At 41.3% G+C, this 23,917-nt stretch overlaps 1 protein-coding gene and 1 long non-coding RNA gene across 4 annotated transcripts in view; one reads left to right on the forward strand and one right to left on the reverse strand.

The window, feature by feature from the left end:
* Positions 1-31: 31 nt before the first annotated feature.
* On the reverse strand, positions 32-23,746 carry LOC147141765 (uncharacterized). Of its 3 annotated transcripts, XR_015088011.1 has the most exons (7): positions 23,632-23,746; positions 16,490-16,671; positions 13,303-14,760; positions 11,439-11,566; positions 6,173-6,396; positions 3,649-3,788; positions 32-269 (listed from the first exon to the last, which is right to left on the reverse strand). It is a non-coding gene; the product is annotated as an uncharacterized LOC147141765 (long non-coding RNA). The 3 variants fall into 3 exon arrangements; XR_015088010.1 differs by lacking the exon at positions 3,649-3,788; XR_015088012.1 differs by lacking the exons at positions 3,649-3,788; positions 11,439-11,566.
* Positions 23,250-23,917, forward strand: part of slc2a1b (solute carrier family 2 member 1b) — a 31,341-nt gene continuing 30,673 nt past the window's right edge. Inside the window, exon 1 of the mRNA XM_086039549.1 lies at positions 23,250-23,656. Coding sequence (XP_085895675.1) covers positions 23,642-23,656 — 15 coding nt within the window. The 5' untranslated portion in view covers positions 23,250-23,641. The remainder of the gene's footprint in view (positions 23,657-23,917) is intronic.

The following is a 23,917-nucleotide window of genomic DNA, read 5'->3' on the forward strand; positions in this document are numbered from 1 at the left end:
CAATAAAACCCCAATAAAACGTCAACGAACATGAAGTATGTGTTTTGTATTCATCCAAAATAATTTAATCTGTTGATGGTTTTTGTTAGGGTTGTGAGGAGGACCCAAATGCAGAGAGGAAACACAGTATGATAATGAGTTGTTTATTGTCGAATGCAGGCTGGAGCTGGACGGAATGGGTCTTGATCAGAAGCAGGACGGAACAGGCAAAGCTGAGTCCAGTTCGAGGGCCAGACAGGTGGCAAGCCAAGGAAGGCAGTGGGCTGGAGCTGGTGAAAAAAGGCGAGGTTTACTATTAGCTTCCCAAAGACTACTAAAAGGCTTACTAGAAATGGCCAGACGAAAATCTTTAAAGGACAGCAGCTGCACCTGTTAACTCACACACACACAGGGCGGGGCTCAAGGTGCATTGACCGCAGGCCTGGCAGGTTTGAATCATTTTGAATGAATCACAGGATTTTTTTTTTTTTTAATGTTGTTTTCTTATTAATATTTTATATATCGCTGATATTGATACAACAAGATGTAAATGGATATATTAATATTAATGCAGATATATTAGTGTAGATAGAGTAAAGATTTGTTAATATATTGATCTTAATGTAAAACCATCCATCCATTATCTATACCGCTTATCCTCGCGGGAGTACTGGAGCCTATCCCAGCTGTCAATGGGTTGTAGGCGGGGTACACCCCGAATTGGTTGCCAGCCAATCACAGGGCACACAGAGACAAACAAACATTCGCACTCACAATCAGACCTAGGGGCAATTTAGAATGTCCAATCAACCTACCATGCATGTTTTTGGAATGTGGGAGGAAACCGGAGTACCCCGGAGAAAACCCACGCAGGCACGGGGAGAACATGCAAACCCCATACAGGAAGGCCAGGGCCGTATTCGAACCCACGACCTCTGCAATGTGAGGCGGACGTGCTAACCAGTCAACCATGTAAAACCATGTTTAGGAAATTGTGTGTATGTAGGTGTGTATGCATATGTGGATAATGTATATGCATGCATGTGTGTGGGGGGTTAATTGGGGTATAAAAATTACATACAAATTGATTTAGTTCATAATTAATAGAAATTAGGAGGCAGGATTAAATAAGTATTTTACTTCTTCCTACTCCTTTTCGAGCAAGCTAATGATGTTGGATACATTGTTTTCTTATTTACCTTCATTTGCTATTATTATTATTACTTATTTTAAATTTGACTCTCTCTTTACTCTCTTGTTTGAAATGTTGGAGATAACGATTCAAATCAATCAATCAATCAATCAATCAATTTAGTCTTTAAAAAAATTACGGTAACTTCTTGCAGTGCAAATTGAACTTAATTACTTAATCTGCACATTTTACTATTTTCTATTTTAGTTTTAGCTCATCTTCACAACTCCACATAATAGTTTAATATTTTGAACTCAGGACATAGCAAATATTCTTATTATTTTAATATTTAGAACTTAGGACATAGCATTTTCAAGTCTGGGAAAATACATTTTCTACACTAGTAAAAAAAAAGGAATAATTTAAATAATTATAAATATAATAATTTTAAATTAGAGGTCTTTTTTTTTTTTTTAATCACTGAGTATTTTTCTTGTTTGTTTTTGTTCTCTAGCAATAAAGAAGTGGCAATGATAAATGCATCATGAATTACATGAGTCTGTGATGGAAATTTTTTGAAGGTTAGCAAGGAATTTGCAATAAATGCAGCCGGACTTCTTGTTAGCCTCTCTCAGTTTTTTCATTTGTCAGCAAGAAAAAGTGTCATAACTGTAAAGGTTTACAAATTCAACATTTACTTTCTCTTCCAAAAAAATATATAGAAGGTAGTATTTCCTCCATTAATGGCACTTGTGAATAACAATGTCATTCATTTCCCGTACAGCACTTCTTCATTCCACAAACAGGACGGATGAGTAATTGAAACGGCTCCAATTGGTTTGTTTGTTTTGCTAAACCTGTTTGCCAAGAAGAAAAAATGCAGTGCTGTCACTGTGACTAGATTTTCCACTCCTCTAAAAATTCAAATTTGGCCATTAAATGCCATAAATAAAAACTAGGACGTCAAGGTAAAAGATAAGATATTTAGACTCTAAATATCCCGTCCTTGACATCCTAGTTTCTCTAAATTTTAGAGAGTAAGAATATTTCAGAGTAAGGCAGTCTTAAAAATGACACTAACCGCAAATTAGAGAGAAGAAACAGTTCCTACGTGTTATAGGTTTGCATGCAGGATATCTGGCCTATTTTATGGCCGCCCCTCTTCCTCCTCCCATCGTGTGCGCTAGGGGGGAAGTTTAGCTAAGGTGACTCTGAATAGCAAGCATGCCTTCAATGTTTTCTTCTTGCAAACAGTTCCGATCAGGTCGCTTTGAGGAAATGGTTTATGTTATACAGTGTAAAAATAGTACATTAGTAGAAATGTTGACGGTTGCATATATATATTTTCAAACCTAATTATACCGAAAACATTTGAATATCATTCCAAACTGATTTCGCAACATTAAGCCTAAAGGTAAATGGTACAGATGTGATTTAGAAGTAAGATTTTGGTGTGTATGTCTCAATTTTGTAATCCGTAAAAATCTCAATTTGTGTTTCATCGCATATTCACAATTCGCAGATCCACCTATTTCGCAGGTTTGTTGGGACGAACTATCTTACGTTATTTGCTAAAAATGACTTATTCTATTTTTGTGCTGAGTCATAAAAGTATTGTTTTGGCGCAATTATGCAACATTTTGGTGCCAAGGAACTATATTGTAGTTGAACTGACGAGTTTCATTTAGAAAATAAAGTAGTTCTTTGCTGTCATCTTCTGGCTTCCAGAAGCAATTATTACCCGTTTTAGGAGGCATCAATTACTTACAGATTTTGGCTATGGGAACATTGTAGTACTTTTGAGTGGCCATTTGGTTCAAGCTATGGCGAATTTACGTGTGAGTGTCTGGGCATGAGCTGTGGTCGACAGCAGCTTCCGAGTGTCTTTTTGGTTTACTGTTCTCCCCGCATTCTATGAATGGCTTAAAAGTGCTTCAGTGCTCTCTCTCTTCTTTCCCACATGTGAGAGCATTACAGATTTGGGCAATTTAGCAAAGTAGATGCGCTCCACCCAAAAATCTGCAATGTGGCCGGGCTGTGTTAGGGACACTTATTTGTATGTGCAGTTAATGTGGGGAGGTCACTTGAGACTCCAGCAAGCACACACAGGTTCTATTTGGAGCGAGTGGGACGGCCGAGGCACACCAATGTGAAGTGTTTGCCTGGTCGTCTGGTGTCCGTCACTGACTCATGGGGGATGACGCTGAGTTGTCATCAGACACTCAGCACGTCCACAATGAACGGCCACATGATAAAAGAAGAGCGAGCGGCACAATAACACAATAAGGAAGTAAACTGCGAATGATTCAGCAACTGCGTGTGTAAATCCCCTCCCAATTGATGTGTTTTGCAGTGAAAACACCGCACTGTAGCAAGAGGAAAAAGAACAAATTGTCTAAAGCTACATTCTAAACGTCTCATACGTTTTCCTACTATGTGCGTCAATGAATTTGTTTGCACATACACAATGACAATTTATAGTTGTCAATAAAAGACATGGCGGCGCGGTGGTCGACTGCTTAGCACGTCCGCCTCACAGTTCAGAGGTCGTGGGTTCGATCCCAGCTCCTGCCTCCCGTGTGGCGTTTGCATGTTCTCCGCGTGCCTGCGTGGGTTCAGGGTGTCACCCGCCAACTGCCCGAAGACTGCTGGGATAGGCTCCAGCACGTCCACGACCCTTGTGAGGAAAAGCGGTGTAGATAATGGATGGATGGAATAAAAGACATGTTAGATTCACTGAAGACATTTTCTAAAGGGAAAATGTTTATTTTGTAAACAAAGACAAGTCTTCGGAGACAGTTAAAAGGGAAATCAACCCAAACTTTTTTTTTTTCAAGAATATGTTCCCAGCAGGTCCACTAGTTGAAACGCAGCATTCTGATTAATATTGTGTTTGCGGAATATGAGTTAAGCAACAAAATCCACCCCTTTTTAGCCATCTCAGGGGGCGTCCACTTTGTCATTTCTGTCGACTGAAATGACATCACAACTACTCAGGGCTCAGGTAACGACCAATCACGGCTGACCTGTTTTCTGAAGCTGAGCCATGATTGGTCCTTATCGAGTTGAAACAAGGCATTCCGATTATCATTGCTTTTGTGGAATATATGAGTTAAGCAGTAAAATCCACCCATTTTTAGCCATCTCGGCTCAGCGTCAGAAAACAGGTGAGCCGCGATTGGTTGTTACCCGAGCCAGGAGTAACTGTGATGTCATTTTCAGTCAACAGAAGTGACAAAATGGCCGCTCCCAGAGATGGCAAAAAACAAGTGGATTAACTCTTATTCCACAAACGCAATATGTATCAGAATGCCTTGTTTCAACTAGTGGGTTTGCATAGAACATATTCTCAAAAAAAAATATGTTTGGGTTGACTTCCTTCTTAAGGCTTCAGTGAACCTGACAATATGTGCAGTAAGCTCCATAAATATTGGCACATTGATGCAATTCTCATCTTGTTTGGCTCTCAACACCAACACAATGGATTTGCAATGAACAAGATGTGCTTTAACTGTAGACTTTCATCTTTAATATGTGGGTATTTACATCCAAATCAGCTGAATGGTGAAGGAATTACAACAGTTAGTGTCAAACTCAAGGCCCAGGAGCCGGATCCGGCTCGCCCTATCCTTTTATGTGGCCCGCAGAAGCAAATCATGTGTGTCAGCTTATGAAATGCGCTATATAAATAAAATTGTATTGTATTGCATCGTTGAACAAACTATTATCCTTGACTTTTGATTTCAAAACTCGTAATCTATCAATTTGTTGTGTATATTTAATAACACAATAAGAGGATTATTCGGCTTCACAGTCGTATTTAGAGGGGATCGTAGAGGGAAGCCGTATTTACAATGTGGCCCGCCACAAAAATGTTTGACACCCCTGATTTAAGGGATCAAAAGTAATGTAACAAATTAACAATCATACATGAACTGCCACTTTCTAATATGTGGTTGCAAAGCATTTGTAGTTAATTACAGCGTTAAGTCTGGAATGTTTTTGTCCCTCTCATGGAGCTGCCATTTTGCCACTTTCTGTCGCCTGAAAATGACATCACAGTTGCTCAGGGCTCATTCAACAGCCAATCACGGCTCATCTGTTTTCTGAAGCTGAGCCATGATTGGTTGTTCCGTGAGCCTTGAGCAACTGATGTCATTTTCAGTCAACAGCAAGGGGCAAAATGGCCCTGAGATGGACAAAAATGGGTGGATTTTATTGCTTAACTTATATTCCACAAACACAATATTAATCAGAGTGCCTTGTTTAGACTAGTGGCGCTTGCATAGAACATATTCTTATCAAAGAAATTTTAGGGTTGACTTCCCTTTAACACTCACACACAATTTTTGTGCAGAACCTTTATTAAAATGTGAAAAGTTAAATGTGTTTTTGTAAATATCAAATACAATTGAGTGTCTTCATAAAGAATAATTTAGAGCAGTGGTCTCAAACTTGCAACGTGGGACCATTTGTGGCCTGCAGCATGATATTTTGCGGCCCTCTACTTGACATCAAAGTTTAATGTTAGTGCAGCCCCCATCTTTTTTTGCCCTGGGTGTTTTGAAAACAAAACAAAAAACAAATCCATACAAATGGTCTGTCCTCATTTCGTCTGATTTTTATGCAATATTAACCAATTTAAAATGGTCAACATAGCTTGATAAACAAATTGGCGGAAGGTTAACCTGCCCCGAAACGGACCGGTCGTTCTGTTTCGTAAGGCAACTTGAACCAACAATGTCATGGGAACTCAAGAAAGCTGTTGTTGTTTTTTTTTTTTGTAATTTCCTGAAATGTTGTCATTTTGACAGCACAAGAATTCCGCCTGACAGCAGCAAATACAAGTCGCACCTGAGTGTAAGTCACAGGACCAGCCAAACTATGAAAAAAAGTGCAACATAATCAGAAAAAATATGATAATCATTCAATCCCGGTGATAAACTCATCATGAGATTCATGACTCAGGGTGCAGTGAGAGTCCTAATTGGACAACAGAGAGTTTAATGAGAGGACAGCCGGTTTGCATGTCCTCCCCCGGTCGCTTCATCCCAAGCTTACCTCACTCAGCTCAGCCCGCACGGTCCGGTGAGCTCGACCAAACAGCTAATGCCGTGTGACAGTCTGTTTTTTGCCGAAGTAGTGGGCGGGAGTGACATGTTTCCAAATGGACATAATGATGAGGAGAGGGGTGTGGTGGGGGGGAGGAGGTGATGATCTCCCTTTGTCATGGACAACGTGTGCAAGTTTTTAACTCTTTACTCACCCCTTCTGCTTATGTTTTCCTGGAAAAAAAACACATCACATTACCAGCAAGATTAGACAGCACAGTCAGAATTATTTAGCACAAAGTGTTATAAAGAGACAAGTTCAGTTCATATTAACTATTTTATTTTTATTTTTTTTAATTGTACAATGGAACTTCTACTGTCCCAAAAGTCACAATACACTTCTTATCTTTTATTTCATTTCAGGTGCTGTATCATTCAGACAGACATGACGCCATCAGCATTTTACATTTTAGGATTTGTAGTTTTTGTGATAACATTATTCCCTTGTCCATGGCTGACCATGTGACATTGGTGCTGCATTGCGAGATTTCCCCTCCTCGACTGCATTTTAGTGCCATTTTGAGAAGCTTTATGAGTGCATAGCACCCATTTATGCTACCAATGGTATATATATATATATATATATATATATATATATATATTTTTTTTTTTTTTTTTTTTTGACCAAACCACACAGCGGAAGGCCTGTTATGATGAAAATACTGAACTCCTAGTCGGGGGTATGCCATAGAATCCTTGCATCCAAGCTCTCGGCTCACTTGACAAGTACAAACTGAAATGTATCAGGCAATAAGGTTTTCCACCGCAACAATGGCAGGAGGGTCATGGGAAAGGTTAATGGAAACATTTACATTAATGTGCAATATTTTTCAGGCCCGTTTCGTGACTTTCATTTTCTCTCGGAATGCACCTCTCACCGTCCCATTACGGGGGGAGGGCGAACTTTTGCAGGGGCCCTCATGTCCGACGGAGGGCCCCGTGGAGAAAAGAAGGGAGCGTGTCAGCAATTTAGCCGGCAGAGTTATGGCCACATTTTGGCCTCTCGCCTGCTGCCCGCTCAGCTGAGTCAGGCGACGGGAGGTGCTTGCAGTGAATTGAGACCTTGTTGGGTTTGGTGGGACAAGGAGAATGGGTATTAAGCCCCCCGTTGTGTGATTCTGCCGGCTCCTGCACCAACCAGCTGGTTCTGGTTTGGTTTTTGGTTTGCACTCAAAAGCTAAAAAGCTGGAAGCCATTAATCTCCCAATAATGAGTCTTTGGGAACTTCAAACTATTGACATTGATTAGCTGAATCAACATAATTTGATTAAATCTTTGAGCAGTTAGCATAACCATTTATTGGCTTGGGTTCTTTAGTTTCTGACCATGAAAATCGCTGGAAATTTTATAGATTTTTTTTAACCACTGTCCTTCTACATGTTTTCATTTAAATAGGCAGTGCAAACACTCTCTTGCAATTGTCAACGCTCCTTTTTTCGCAGTTACCTTTTTGGAGGCCTCAACAAGGCTGAAAACCCAACAAATTTGCAAGAGCATATCTTGTTGTGGAAATGTATCTACAATGTTTTAAGGCTCCTGAACACGAACGACCCCCTAAAACTCACTCATTAGCGCCTCCTAGAAAGTTCTAAGTTAACCACAAGCAGCTTTTTGTTTTCGATGTGGTTTATGCCATGCCTGAAAACTCACCAATTTAGAAAGTGTGGATATCCTTTTGAAAATATATGTAACTACTTTGACCAACTCTCAATAGGGAATTCTTTCAAATAAACCCAAATAAGAGCAGGTGTGACACAAAAGCAGAATACACATAACAATTTTTAACATTTTCACAAATTTCTAAAATGTTAGCGTACCCACACGGGATTGGGTTTAACATACACAATTGCCAGGCCTGACTCAAATCAGGCCTTTGCTGACTTTGATCAGATAGGTGGGAGGTGTACAAATCCAACCCCATTATTGGTATGTCTTTACCCAACTTCAATTGCAGAGCTTTTTTGACTCATTTGGAGAATTTGCAATGAAAATGGAGGTGTGAGGTCCCGTTCATCCCTGCTTGAGCTTTCAATTATACTTTGCATCTGTAAGGACAGCTAGCAATACCAAAGTAAAAACATTAAGTCTTAGGATTTGGTCAAACAGACACAAATGCAATCAAGCCAGTCAATTAAATTTAGTTTGATTAGATCTTCAATCAAAATAAATTATTTTTGTTGAGTTTTACGTAGTAGTTGTTCGGTTTTTAGTGTTAGCAAATGAACCAAGGGATGTAGTGAGAGTAGGCGTGGCTTTATTTTTGTCGCGCTTGATGGCTTTTACCTGGAAATTGCCATTACCATTTTGTTGTGACCTACATCTGATCCACAGGCTGAAATGATTCAAGATCACAGTGCAGTAAGACATAGAGCAAGAAAAAAAGCAAGCTCTTGCAGTTATGACAATACACCTGATAGTGATCAGATTTAGAGTGACTAAGATTACAATCTGCGGTTTCACTTCTTTGTTGAAAGTTGCTTTGGTTCTTCCAACCAACTACGCGTTGTACACCAGGAAGACGGCGGCTCTGTGTCCTCAAAAGCTGCCTGTGGAAAACATTATTTCGGAGTATCGGCAACGTAAAGGTACGCTGCTGTGCTGTAAAAGCAGCGACCCTCAACCTTTTCCTTGCCATAGACTGGTTTCACAAAAAGCAATATTTTTGACGGACTGGCCCACAAACAAATGAAACCAAATCATTAAAACTATAAACTCACCATTACACTGAGTGCCGTTTTTGCTGTAATTAGAGGGAGCCCTGCACTTGTTTCTCTTCGAGTCAGGCCCATTTTTTACTACCATATAGAACACGTGAACCGAGACGAACAATTTTACAGTGTACATGTGTACAGAGGCAACAGCGAGTCATCTGATTTGCAAAATAAAATGACGAACAACGCACTTTCAAATGGCCCACTGACCAACGGCTGTGCTGCAAAGAACTGATACAAGGCCAAACTCGAACGACACGATTGAGAAAGGCCGGTGGCGCGCAGATTTCGACTTTTCGACACACATGACCTTTTGTTAGACGCTGTGCTTTATCTCGCCATTTCACAAGCGGGTCGAAGAAGAAAAAGAAGAAAAATGGGCTTGAGAAAGCGTCGGTGTGCCTGCTGAACGTGCCAGCTCTCTAAAAAGGGCCTTGTTGAGACACTCTCCGGTGGCTGTTGCCTTGGCGATAGAGAGTCACCCCACATCTCCAGAGTTCATTAAACCTGTTTCAAGGCATTTGCATACATAACACAAATGTTTAAACTGCTTCAAATAGCACATACAATACCTCTTTTTAAAATGCGCTTGTGTTTCTTGGGTTGGATTTGCACTGCAGGTTCAAAAGCCAAATTCCAATTCAATGCATCTGATGTTTATTGTGACTATGTTTTGTCTATTTTTATGTATACAAATTGAGCTTTCCAGAGACACATATCCAATTTACACTGTTTACACCGACTGAACACGGGAGAAAAAGTTAGTGAAAGCTAGCGGATGTTTAGTGGGACTTGCCGACAGACGGCCGTTTATAATTAGAGGCGGACAGGCCTAGACGGGTACTATTTTTTTCCCTGGGAAAAAAAGGCGAATGATGGACGACGGAAGGGTACCCTCGCTGCAAAAGGATGATGAATAACGGACGCTCGATTTTTTTGTAAAATGCCTAGATCTGTAAACAATAATATGTGTCCAACATTAAATAATGCTCAAGTGGCTTGGGCTTGAGGGTAACCTTCACATTACTCCACAGGCGGCCGTCTGCAATTATTTTGGTTGTAATGGAAACACTTGTAATGTAGCACATTAAGACCTTATTTATGTATCTATCCCTTAGCTGTAGTTTGAATTAACAGCGGGTGTTTATTTATGTTGTTTGGACAAATGCGGGGAATATACACTCAATAAAAATATAAATGCAACACTTTTGGTTTTGCTCCCATTTTTGGAGATAAACTCAAAGGTCTAAAACTTTTTCCACATACACAAGATCACCATTTCTCTCAAATAGTGTTCAGAAACCAGTCTAAATCTGTGATAGTGAGCACTTCCCCTTTGCCGAGATAATCCGTCGCACCTCACAGGTGTGCCACATCAAGATTAGACACCATGATTAGTGTACAGGTGGATTTTAGACTGCCCACAATAAAGGCCACTCTGAAGGGTGCAGTTTTGTTTTATTGGGCGGGGTCTGGGGAGTCAGAAAACCACACGGTACACACGCTGTCTGCTATTTGCCCAGAACAGTATAAACCGGGATTCATCCATGAATAGAACACCTCTCCAACGTGCCAGGCGCCATCGGATGTGAGCATTTGCCCACTCAAGTTGGATACGACGACAAACTGGAGTCAGGTCGAGACCCCGATGAGGACGAGCATGCCGATAAGCTTCCCTGAGACGGTTTCTGACAGTTTGTGCACAAGTACTTTGGTTATGCAAACCGATTATTTCAGCAGTGGCTGGTCTCAGACCATCTTGGAGGTGAACATGTGGAGGTTCTGGGCTTGTGTAGTTACAAGTGGTCTGCGGTTGTGAGGCTGGTTGGATGGATTGCCAAATTCTCTGAAACACCTTTGGAGATGGCTTATGGTAGAGAAATTAACATTCAATACACGAGCAATAGCTCTGGTTGAAATACTTACTATCTGCATGCCAATCGCACGTTCCCTGTGCACATGTCATTGTGCTGTAGCATTCTGCCAATCTGAAAGGTGCAGTCTGCACGGTGCATTTTATTGTGGGCAGTCAAAGGCACACCTGTGCACTAATCATGGTGTCTAATCAGCATCTTGATATGGCACACCTATGAGGTGGGATGGATTATTTTGGCAAAGGAGAAGTGCTCACGATCACAGATTTAGACTGGCTTGTGAACAATATATGAGAGAAATGGTGATACTGTTTATGTGGAAAAAGTTTAAGACCTTTGAGTTCATCTCACAAAAAATGGATGCAAAAACAAAAGTGTTGCATTTATATTTTTGTTGAGTGTACTGTATATGACACCAAACGATGTGTTTCCATGACATTAAGTTCACGTTGACAGGGTATATCCAAGCTGTGCATTTATGCTGCACTTGCAGTGGCAGATTTCCGATCAATCTAGGATATTTATAAACATTTCGAAGAGGCCTGATTCTGATATGAAGGTATCCAATTCCGTGCATTTTTTTTCAACTTACACTACCATGAAGCAAATCTCAATTGGCGGCATGACTCACTGGGGCGGCATAGCTCATTGGTAGCGTGGTCGTCTCCCAACCCAGCGGTTGTGGGTTCGATCCCCAGCCATCGTGACCATGACAAAGTATCCTTGGGCAAGATACTTAACCCCCAGTTGCTCCTCATTCTGCGTCATCAGTAGGTGAAAGAGGTACAGTGTGAAGCGCTTTGAGTACCCAAGGTAGAAAAGGAGCTATACAAGTGACAGCCCATTTATCAATTGTACCATTTCAGAGCAAAAAGACATTGGAATTGTCACTTGACGCATGCAGTGTAGATCTAGGCCATGGAGCGTTGGTGCAACACTTTAAGGAAACATTATTATCATGGACTGTATTGTATTACTGTTGGAGGTGAACTTTGAATGCCTTTATGAAGGAAATAGCTTCTTTTCAAAATCATTGTTCTTAGACTGCAAATTAAAGCATCTTAGAGTTACAATTAAGTAGTTCCTGGTTTTTCAGTGGAAGTTCCTGATTACTTTCGGTCTGTGATAAGCTGCCGGGGAGCATGCGCGGAGATATAGTTATTATTCACTTATTCAAAAACGTAACACGTTTGAGTACAACAACATGCTTTGTGGTTGAAATGAGAGCTTAGCGGATGTGGAGTAAACAAAAGCTGAAACAATACACGTGCTCCCAACAGACTAGTCCAACCGTGCCCAGGAACAGAAATCCACAAACAGGTTTAAGCAGTTGAGACCATTTCATACATCTAATCATACCGAATATTAGGCTAGTTTAAAACTAAATAACTATTTTTGAGAATGGCAAGAACAGAGGCAGACTGCGCTGAGCCCATGAGGCTTGTAGACGTCTGTCACACAAACATGCCGCACACAACACTGTGTCACGAACACCTTTCAGCATCTACTGGAATTGTTGTTAAAGACCTAATTTCTACATAATGCGAGATTGTCTTTAATCCTCGTAATAGGTCTCCACACTTGTTTTTTTTTCTGGGAGATGTGTGTTATATGTGCTTCAGTAGAGCTGCTGTTTAGGTCTCCTACGGAACTGAGCAATGAACTGGTTAAAGCGGAAATTAAGTCAAACATTTTGATTCCAATAATATGTTCTAGGCGGCCGCACTAGTCTAACACGGCATTCGGATTAATAGCAAGTATTGCCATTTTTTTCCTTATGGGAAAAGAGGGAGGGTTAAATTATCATAAAGGGGGAATTAACCCAAACATATTTTTTCAAGAATATGTTCTATGCAGGCCCACGAGTTGAAACAAGGCATTCTGATTATTATTGCTTTTGTGGAATAAGAGTTAAGCAGTAAAATGCATCTCAGGGGGCGGCCATTTTTTCACTTCTGTCGACTGAAAATGACATCACAACTGCTCAGGGCTCAGGTAACGACCAATCACGGCTCAGCTCCAGAAAACAGGTGACCCATACAGTGACTAAGAGGGAGGCGCTTATTCATTTTAAGTGGATGTACCAGACAGCGACCGATTGACCCTCTGCACCTGGTTGGGGGATATTATTTGAGGGAGGTGTTTATATTTTTTAAGTCAACAACCCATCGCAACTACTTGGGGTTCCGCGTTGAATATAGAGGTAATTGGCAATGATGCCGACAATCCAAATGAATGTAAATACAATGAAACAGCTCCAAGTTCATATGCTTTCATCCGCTCATGAACGTGTTCCCCAGGGAATCAGAATTCCACCTTGTTATGCAACACAGTCACAGCTAATCTTTCACATAACAGCAACATATAAACATGTCTTTGGTAATTAACAGCAGCCCGCAAGCACAAAAGAATGCTGCCAAAAGCAGAGCAACCTGGTTATCACATTGTTTCATTGTCAATTTATTGACTGAAAAACAACATAAAACTCAACTAACCTGTGTCAGATTTAAAGTGGCTGGGAAAGGCTTCCTGGAAAAGGGCCAAAGTCATAAGCAGCTGAGAGGGATTCAGATTTGGGCAGCTTTAGAGGGTCACAACAGAGGTGCAATTGTGTGGCCCTGCTGAGAAGAGGGAAGGATTCATAAGGAGAGAGCTTTCTCCTGTTCGTTGTTATTTCAAGGCACACATGAACGTGTGCAAACATCATCAGTTCAGAGGTCAGCGGGTGAGGGGTTATCAGAAGCCCTCTGCGGAACAGATTGTCAAAAATAATTAGGCACGCCTCGACTTTCGTAGTTGAGAATTGCCTCAGTGTTTACATGCAGACCAGCTAATCCAGTGGTTTAAGAAAGTTTGTAGCTTAGTTGCATCATGGAGAGCTGACAAGCAATTCCAACAGTCCTTTAAAAATACTGTCCAACAAAATTACTACCGGTAGTTGTGAATCGTAAAGGCTACAATTTCTCTGGTCATTGAGAGCGGAGTGGAGGGCAGGTGTTCAGGGCAGGCACAGACGATGCTAGTTAAAGCTTGCCACACTAGGTCCCATCATTTTTGGTGAGGAAGTCGATTTTCTAAAATCAATTAGCCCTGGTGGAGACTGAGTCAATTTGCCTATGCGCTTCAGTGCTCTTGTCTGCTGAGTCCATCGTACCAAGTCTAGTCTAAGAAGGGCAACAGTTAAAACAGCAGGCAACTTGCATCTAGGTTGAAAACATTCAACATTCCAGGTGGGGCTGCGTCACTCACAAAAAGATTAACAACTTGGTCAGCTGCCTCTCTGTTCATGTTGCCCTCGGCTGTTCTTTACTATCCACCTTCGACTCCAAAAAACAATTATTCTTGTCTTCTATGACAACGTGAAACCTAACAATTTAAATTCCAGTTGAGATAAGATAAAGGCCTAAAAACGTATGCTCCATGCAAGGTGCATGTTTATCATTTTACCGGCAACAACAATAACACTCAAGTGGAAATAAGTGAAGTGTATGCACGTATATTGTCGAAGCTATCGGTGTCTGCTGATAGGAACAGCTCAACAGCAATTAGCCAAACAGATGGCCCCAATTTTAGACGGCTGGTTGGTGCTCCTCGTTCAGGTGGAGGTGAAAGAACTGTAAATGACGACAAGGATGTTTAGGGGTGTCAACGGAATGACCCAACAGAGGCAACACGGAGACCAGTTTCGCTGTTTACATGCCAACTAGCACTAAGCAATAACCATTAAACTTATAGATACAATTAATACAAGTACAAATTAAAAACCCCAAACACCACAAAGCAAGTAACTAAAACCCTAAACAATCGGTGTAACAATCAGAGTTGGACAGTTTACTACAGTTTTCTGGTCTGTCATGTCATTCATCATCAGTCAGTGGGCAGGGTACCCGTCCGCAGAGATGGCAGCTAAACAAGCTCCCTGAGTTGGTCCGTTGGTCCATCAGTCCGTCATCCTGAAAAACATCAGAAAAACAGACATCCGTCAATGACGGACTGACGGACTGATCCGTCAGTCTGACGGACTGATCCGTCAGTCTGACGGAATTGTGATAAGGTAAGAATTGTGATATATTCCTTGCAACTAGTTTCCATGCAACCGATGTTGCAGCATAATGGTCGTTGGTCCTGCAACCCTCAGGACAACTAGTCCAATCAGTGAGAGACAATATCAGTTGAAAACCAATGCGAACTTCAAGTACACTGGTTTGTTAGTAAAAGGTAATTCAATTCGCGACAAAGAAAACAAGGTTTTTGTTCTGTATAAAACACCACTGATGCGAAACAGTGGTACGCTGTTGACCTCGCAATCTATCGAACGGTAAAATAGGCGTGTTGCCCTGTATGCAGTATTCTGCAATTCCATGACCGGAAGTTTTCATAAAGTAGTTACGGCAATAACCTGCTTTCTGCATCAAAGAAGCAGGCAAATAAATGCCAGATTTGGATCGGGCAAATGTGTGGGATTTCAGTGTGAAAAAAAAAACAAAACAACTTATACTGATGGGCATTCACAGCTAATTACTCTACCTGATCATCGTGCTGCAAGGAAAGCCAGGCTACTCTAGAATTGATCCAGAAGATGTCTGTCTGCATTTGGTCATGATGAAGTGCTTATATTCACTCTAACAAAATGCATGGAATGACCAACAGACAGAAACAGAAAGCCAAAGCTGCCTTTAAAGGTTAAAAAAACAAACAGTCCCAATGTGTATGGACCTGTGTCTGAAAACAAATAAATAAATTCTGTGCTCCTCTTTTGGCTGCTTGCCACTGTCGCAGAGCACATTTCCTTCATATGTTCCGTATCCATGGTTTTGTGAGAAATTGTACCCCCTAGCCAGGACCCAGTTATCTTGTCCACCCCCATTCAGAGTGTGGACATCAGTCAGTGCTTTAACAGCCAGTGGTGGGCATGGCTTGGCACGAGTTCCTGCCAGCCGATTATAGTCCAAATGTTTGGGAAGATGAATGACAGGACACCCTGCGACCTTGCCCGACCAGACATGCAAGTAGTGAGCCAAGGGAAAAGTCGGGACAAAGAGGCAGAGCCCATAACTCTTTGCTTGAAACGTCGGACGAGGTCTTCTGCACCTCCTCACAAAGCGCCTGTGTTCGCAATCTCTCTTTAGGAACCCCTTACTCCTGACCATGTTGAAAATCTGTATTCTATAACATACCAAGGACTACAAATATCGATTGTTCAAACAATAGGATATGGCTAGATCTTGTGAGACCTCGGCTGGATTTAACACTGCAGTTTGCCTAGTTCAGTTTTAATGCCTGTATCTGAGTTGATCTGATTAATGCCTATATGTTTACCAAACAGTGTATTTTCAATGTGATAGGGAATATCCTGTGTGTTTATGCTGCACCCGCAGTTCTGTTACATTTTACATTTTTATACACATTTGGAAGAGGGTCTGATTCAGATTTGCGAATATCCAAGTCCATGCGTTTATTCCTATTCACACTGCCATAACGCATATCCCAAATGTGCCAATTAACAAAGAAATCCGTATTGTCAACGATACATTGTAGATCCAGCCCTTGCACCCCTTATTACTGACAAGCTGGACTAAGTGTTTGTGATGTACTGTAGTGACCCCATGATGAAAGGATACCTTTGATGCGTTTGTGTTTGGCGGGACCACGACCCAAGCTGTGCAGAAAGAGGAAACAAACCTGTTTTTCTTGGATCAACCCTAGCCCAGAATCTTGGGAGTGTGCAGGTTACGTATGCCGTGTTTCGTTGTTTTGGTGACAAGCTGCAGCCAAGAAACAAAGTGCATTCAACAGGTGGATGGCGTAGCTACACTTCCTGTTGTCGCATTTCCGCTCGTATATCGAAGTCATCATCTTTGAAGCTTGAAAGGGAGCAAAAGTGAATGGTGCGGTCAAGTTTACAGACGGACCAAAATAATGATATTACTTATCTACTAGCAATATACAGTATGATTTGGCTCTGGACAAACATGGTCTCTTGCCATAACCGGCTGTCCTCTACAGAAGTGATTCTCAACTGGTGGGTCGAGACCCAAAAGTACGTGGAAGAGCCATTTTGGGTGGATAGGTAGTAAAAATATGAAGGGGTCCCCCTGGTTACAATGGTAGAGACATACAACAATTCATTGTTGGGATCACTGACGGTGTAGTGGTACACACGCCTGAGTTGTGTGCGGGCAGCGTGGGATCGATTCCCGTTCAGTGACGGTGTCTGTGTGTGTGTGCCCTGTGACTGGCTGGCGACCAGTTCGGGTATAGTCTGCCTTTCGCCCATAGTCAGCTGGGATAGGCTCGAGCACCTCCCCGCGACCCTGTACAGGATAAGCGGTTTGGAAGATGACACATGGCACATGTTAACAACATTAAGAATATATTTTGTATTTGTAGTTGTTATGTTCATCATCGTTTTTTTAATAAGGTGCTCCGAAAGGCACTTTGAACAGGTAGCCTGAGCATGTGAAGTTAAAATATGCTACACATACATATTTAAAGGTAAACGGTATGTTTTCTTAATTGTTCTTAATGTCTATTGAAGTGGGTCGTGACCAGGGGAGGGGTGGCCATCAGGAATTTCCGGAAAATATGTGAATTGTCCCGATAGGCTGCTGTATTTTCAGGCCAGCCCTGGCCATCACCAGCCACATGGAAGTGGATTTTCCTCTGTCCGTGTAATCACCACTTACTGGGTCAAGTAAGAGTAAAGGACTAGACACACCAATACGACGTCGGAGATCGCGAAGCGTCGTGGCGTCTGATTTCGCCGTCTGATTGGTGTAGTGAGACCCCGTCAGGAAGCATCTGGTGGGTGTTTCAGCATGTTGAATCAGCGTCGTGAGTCGTGACATTTGGTCACTCTGATTGGCTGTTAGCTAGCAAATCACCGCACGAACGGGAAGTGACAAATGCGGATAAACAGTGAGCACGCCTTTGCTGCCTTAATCTTCTTACAAGTACAAGAGCGAGGGTTGACAATGTAAGTATTTCACAATGCTGTGTCAAGAACGTGAGGTTTTACTTCGCGTGGGAGTTCGTGAGCGAAAAATATAGCTGAATGCATTGTTTACGTTTTTATAGTCCGCCCCTGGTCAATAGCTTTCTGGTTGGATTTTTCTAACCATGAGAAATAGTGACTACCGCCACCGATGGTATGGAAGGGTATTACATCTCACGTGTGCGCAGAAGGTCAGCGTCGCTGTCTGTCGTTGCGGTGTATTTTTCCAGCGTGACGTGCCAACAGCCAGCCCGACGCCACAGGGGGAAACGTCGGTAAAGATTGGCCAACGTCGGATTGGTCTATCTAGGCTTTAAGAAGCATGGGAATACCTCGTCTAATGGCACAACAGAGCACGCTCAGTTACCACTGTACTTTCTAATTTTTGATTGTTTTGTATACATGGCCTAGAAGTGTTTTTTCATTTCAAATATTTACAGTAGTTATGCATTTACAACTGATTTAGCATAGGTTAGATAGATTACACAGCGTTCCGACTCATTACAAATTCTGGTTCCGCCACCTACATAGGCACACAACTACGTCGTAAACCAAGGATCCGGAGCACTACTCATTAGATGTGCGGTTACAGCGATGTTAATGGATATTTTCTGGATTGTGGAAGAGGTGAGGTGGATGCTTCTGTTTAAGTCATAGTGATTCAAACTGAAAGCCTTTATTGTCATCAAAATTTCATGGCCTAGGCACCACCCCTCTACAAAAGTTCACAGTAGCCCTAGTACTGTAGATTTGAAAAGTTCAGGCGTTAATCATGAGGCTGATGCGCTAGTCATTGGACCAGGAAAGAAACCATGTGAAATCTCCCCCCCCAAAACAGGGAGTGAGGGGGTGTTTACTCTGCTCCCCCAGCATTGTGAAGTGAGCCCTCAGAAGAGTATTATCAACACAAAGGCTGATGATGGACACTGACTGGCGAGAGGTGATTACGTGAAAGGCTGCACGGAGCTCAGCTCCTATTGTGAGCGGGCGAATCTCAGCGGTCAGTTGACTCAGCTGAACAGTGGCCAGAGTATTACTTCCTTGTCCATTTGTGCTTTCCTTTTTCTTTATTGGAAATTACTGAGACATAGCGAAGGGTCTTCCTGCTCGGTTCAAATTGTGCAACAACAATCATTTACATTTATTTAACTTGACCATAAATGGAATGTATGTACTTGTACTACACTGGACTGCAAATCTGCTGGTGTTCATTCAACACCTAGGGAGTTCATTTTTCAAAAGTGTTATTAAATGTTCAACACCCAAAAGTGTGTTACAGCAACTAAATGCAGTGTTGATCGTGCAGTAGTAATAACACTATTGAGTGTTTAGATTAACACTAATGAGTCGTCATGCCAATACTACAGTGTGGGGGGCAAATACACCATGCCTCATTACCTTAAATAAAACACAAGACTTTAATTTAAAAACAAAAACCTTTTATCAAATCTATTTCAGACTGTTCATATAAAACAGTAGTAGAGCACAATCTATGTTCTTTCATCATATTCATGTGAAAATTGCCCATCATGCCAAAAAGTTTAGTCGGTCTCACCGACGGACGGCTGTTTAAAATTAGGGGCGGACCGGCCTACAGACGGGTAGGCCTACTATGTTTTCACCCCCGTAAAAAAAGGCGAATGACGTTCAATTTTTGTAAAATGCCCAGCTTTGCTTAAGACTACACAGGCTATTTTATTACTGAGTGGTGTTGGTGCAAGACCGCCATTCTGTTTTTAACACTGTCCCTGAACTTTTAACACAGGCCAAGTGTGGCTAATGACTAGCATGAAAATGACCTGAGAACAATGCCAACAAATACATTTGTTTATCATCTGAAAAAGTGTATTCGCAAAGGCTTGTTGCTTTACTTCATGTTGTTTCTTTCCACTTGTCCGCAGGTAGAAATACTAACATGTCACTTAACATATTGGCAACAAAGGCAAATTGAGCCTGGAATGAGTTAAGTTTTGGAATTGGAACAGCTTGGAAGTCAACCAGTGTTAAGACGGAATGGATCCGCTTTGGCGGTTCCACTATATGATAATGTGTTCATGCTGAAGCCTTTTCTCAAACGAGACAAAAGCGGGCCTCCTTTGAGCGGCATCCTGAGCGTCTGATTCAGTCAAGTCGAGTCTTTGTTCCAGAATGTCTGTTGTTGTTTCCCTTAAAAAAACACAGACAGACAAACGCAGGTGCTCTTCCCCCTCTGCCATCATGATTATTTTCTTTCCTTTTCAAGTATTTATGTTTATGTCTTGGAAATACAACCTCTTACTGCAGCGGAATGGAACAATTCAACATTGTTTATGGAATGTCTATTTTTCTTGCCCATTTGGAGTGTTAACTGACTTAAAACACAGAGTTTTGTTTCGTGTAGCCCAGGGGTCACTGCTAAGTTCAAGATGTATAATACCTCATATTGCTATCGCACACTCACGTCCACATAATACTACCTACAAAATACGTTCAATCGGTAATTTGACACTTGAATTGATTAGAAGAGTACAAAAACCTAGCCATGCAGTGACATCCGCGTACTTCAAAGTCCGCGCTCATGTGAAGCCCTCATCGTGCGTTGTGTTGTTTTCGAGGTTCCTGAATGCATTAAGTGACTCGCTGGATTGGAGGGGTGTGTGAGTGAGAGGAGTGAGCAGACAGCGAAGGAACAAAGGTCTGCGTGTACGTAGGACGGACCTGTTGTTGCACTGTAGTTGGTTTCGACTACGGCCCACATTACCCGTGTTGTAATAATAAAAAGGGAGATAACTGAGATACGTCTGACGTCGTGTCTTTGGAAGACGTTACAATACACTTCAATCGGACACTTATAATTTATTTTCCCAAGCCACACAGAGCCGCAACATAAAAGGTGAAAGCGCTGCATGCGGCTCCGGAGTTGTAGACCCCTGTTCTAGGCTAACGAATGAGGCAGGATAGAACAGGGACACAGTTTCTCAATGTGTAACACATAACGGCACCTGAACATACGAGTGTTTGACAAACGAGCTGTTGGTCGGACAATTTTTTGGGGGGCTTGACTTCCGAACAAAAATTTGAGTTCCTAACGTTAAATGGCGGCCGCAAAATTCACATCAAATATTACCCGATAAAAATATACCCAAATAACGTAAATATTGAACAACTCTTGGAGAGAAAAAAAAAAGAGGCCTAGTGTTTGCTTCAGGCTCTTCTTTGCCGTTCCCCATTGAAGTTTAAACAGAAAAAGGAAGCACACGTAGTGTATTTGACCAAACAATATTAGTTACCAGAGTTAGCAAAGAAACTAGCATTCATTTGTGGTAGGTGTAAATGTCAATAATAGACATTGAAGCATGAAATCATGATGCACAAACGTTTTGCTAAGTAATTCTTCACATCTATGTTTTGCTTTGAATGTTTTAAAGCACTTTGAGTTGCATTTTTATGTATGAAAAGTGCTATATAAATAAAATGTGATTGATTGATTGATTGATTTGATTAAATTATGATGTGACTATATGTTTTTACAAAGTAAAATACTGTGGTTTTTTCTTATTAAAAAAAAGTGTCACAAACATGTTTTTTGTGGAGCTGGAACAGATTAATGGCATTTCCATTCATTTCAATGGGGAATGATAATGTGAGTACCATGCCATATCTCCCATAAGTAGTACACTTTAGTGTAGTGAGTTTAACCTACATTTTCTCCTAAAATATGCCTGAAAAGGTCAAGCAAAACCTAAACCCACCAAAGATTAACACCACATGTTTTTTTTGTGATCCCACCACAGAAATAAGAGCGAAACACGCAATTTTGTGTAGAGGAACTTCAGTGTTCATCAGAATAAATAGATTTTCATAAACACTTCAAACATCTTACAGAAAATCTTCCTTGAACAGTTGAGCTACAACTACAAATGTTCACTTCCCGTATTTGTCATGGCCAGGTGTCCAAATACTTCGGTTTCCCCTGACATTGTTTTCTCAATGTTTCAAAGGCAGGAGACGACGGATTTTCAAGAATTCACGCCCAAAACCTCTCTGCCGCTCCCAATTATTTTCTTGATTTTTTTTTTTGTTGTTGTTTTTTTTACATAAAAACTAGCTAGACCCCTTCCGTCTATCCAAAACAAAAGGTAGTGCACAGTTTTGGCCTCTTGAATTTGTTGTTTTAAGCCTTTTGGTAACAAACATGGTAGATCAGAGGCGAGAAGGGGGCTGAGTGGAGGGCATCTAACTGAGGTGGTGAGAGATCATTCAATCACATGTGGACGCCGTCAATAAGCCATTGTTGGGAAGCAGGTGGGTGGAGATCACTAGTTGGAAAATGATGGGAAATATTTTTTTATGGATGTATTAGGGGTGCACGATAGTGGAAAAACATGCAATATGCGATATGGGTGTTGAATATTGCATTTGATATTTGAATATAAGTATTATTAAAATACATTTCACTCTACGGTCTTTTAGTAATTTCAGAAAGCTACTTTTCATTTCTTTCCTTTGCTTTTAAATGTCTTTAAATGTTTGGTTGCAAAGGTGCTTAAACGTCAATATACATTCTTTTAAGTTTAATAAGCTACTTTTGTTGTCTTTGCTCTGCAATTGTCGTCAGTTTTTCCATTTGTTAATGCTTTCAGATGTTGTGTTTTGGTGGTGTGAAGCACATTGAGATGCCATGTGTATGAAATTGAGTCCTAAAATGTCAAATTATACCCCCCAAAACAACAAAAAATTTGAACCTAGCAGATTTTGATTTTAATGAAAATTGGTGTACTTATTGATAGTCATTGTTTTTGATAGTGATACTAAACACTAAATCTTAAATTTTCGGTCATTCGGAGCAGGCACGTGGGAGCTACCGTACGGCCTGCCGAATTTGGACATTTTCAGCTAAAAGGGGTGTGACGACCTTCCTCTGATCTCCGGAACCACTGGGTCAATCTTCTCAAAACAGGAATTGTTGGAAAGGGAATTTAACAGGGACTGCAAATCTGCAATAATTTAGAAGATTGATGCATATTTTAGTAACTTGACATTGACATTTTATCCATAAATTGACCTTGCGGATCATGTGACCTTGACAACATTTTTCATGAAATATAATCTTTCACATATTTTCAAAAACATATACACTGTACTTGAATTTTCTGAGATGTACATTTTTGCGTTAAGAAGCAATAAGGAGTCTAAGTGTCTATGCCTTCAGACTTTCAATGAACACGCAATACTTAATATTCAACTTTCAATGAATATTCAATGACTATTCAGTGACTATCACAGGGTACGGATACTTTGACTCCTTATTACTCATCTTTTAGTTTCGCAGATACTTTTAGGGAGCGGGAGGGGGAGGACTTGTTGGCCTCTTGGTGCTTCGAGAACGGGCCTGACTGCTATTGGCTGAGAGGGAGGTTGGGCCTCACCTCACAGTTCTCAGACGGAAGGGGCCCGCCCCTTCCACACATTGCGTCAGCTCCACGACATTTATGAAGCCAAGCCGGCCCATCAGGCAAACTAGTCGATTTCGCTACAGCTCCGCAACAAGAAAAAGAAGCAGGAAAACGACCAAACTCACAGCGTGAACAGACTTTCTTCTAACCAGGAAGCTACGCGACAAATACGAGGGAAAAGGGAGCTGAACGACATCGTATTGGTTTTTATTTGTAAGTCTTTAAAAAAAGACGAGGGACGAGACTTTTGGGGGGGAAATTGTGTCAACGTTAGAAAATAGACTTTTCCCCCCTTTTATGTGAAAACACAAGCTTGCCCTAAGCTTGTGAGTGGACGAGGAAGTTTTGCCATTATTCCTTTCAACACTTCAACCAAGAAGAAGACGTTGCCTTACCGTCGCTGCCATGGAGTCTGGAAAGGTAACTTTTGTCAAACCTGTGCTTTTTGCGGATTGTTGTTCCAAACATGTGTTAACCGAGCGAGGTCATTGAGTACACGTCTTTAATTACCCATGATGCAGCCTGCTGAGGTAACCGATGCTTCTATTATTGTGATGCTCCGAAATTGTGGGGTCGTTCTCGAACCGCACTTTCGAACATCTTTTCAAAGATGGTACTGTATTGTAATCTAATTCCCTTTAGCGTACAAGATGTTGTCAAACTATGTTTATTAATTTCCCC

The sequence above is a fragment of the Filicampus tigris genome, chromosome 9 (genome assembly GCF_054856515.1).
Source record: "Filicampus tigris isolate MCC_2025a chromosome 9, RoL_Ftig_1.0, whole genome shotgun sequence".
NCBI lineage: Eukaryota > Metazoa > Chordata > Actinopteri > Syngnathiformes > Syngnathidae > Filicampus > Filicampus tigris.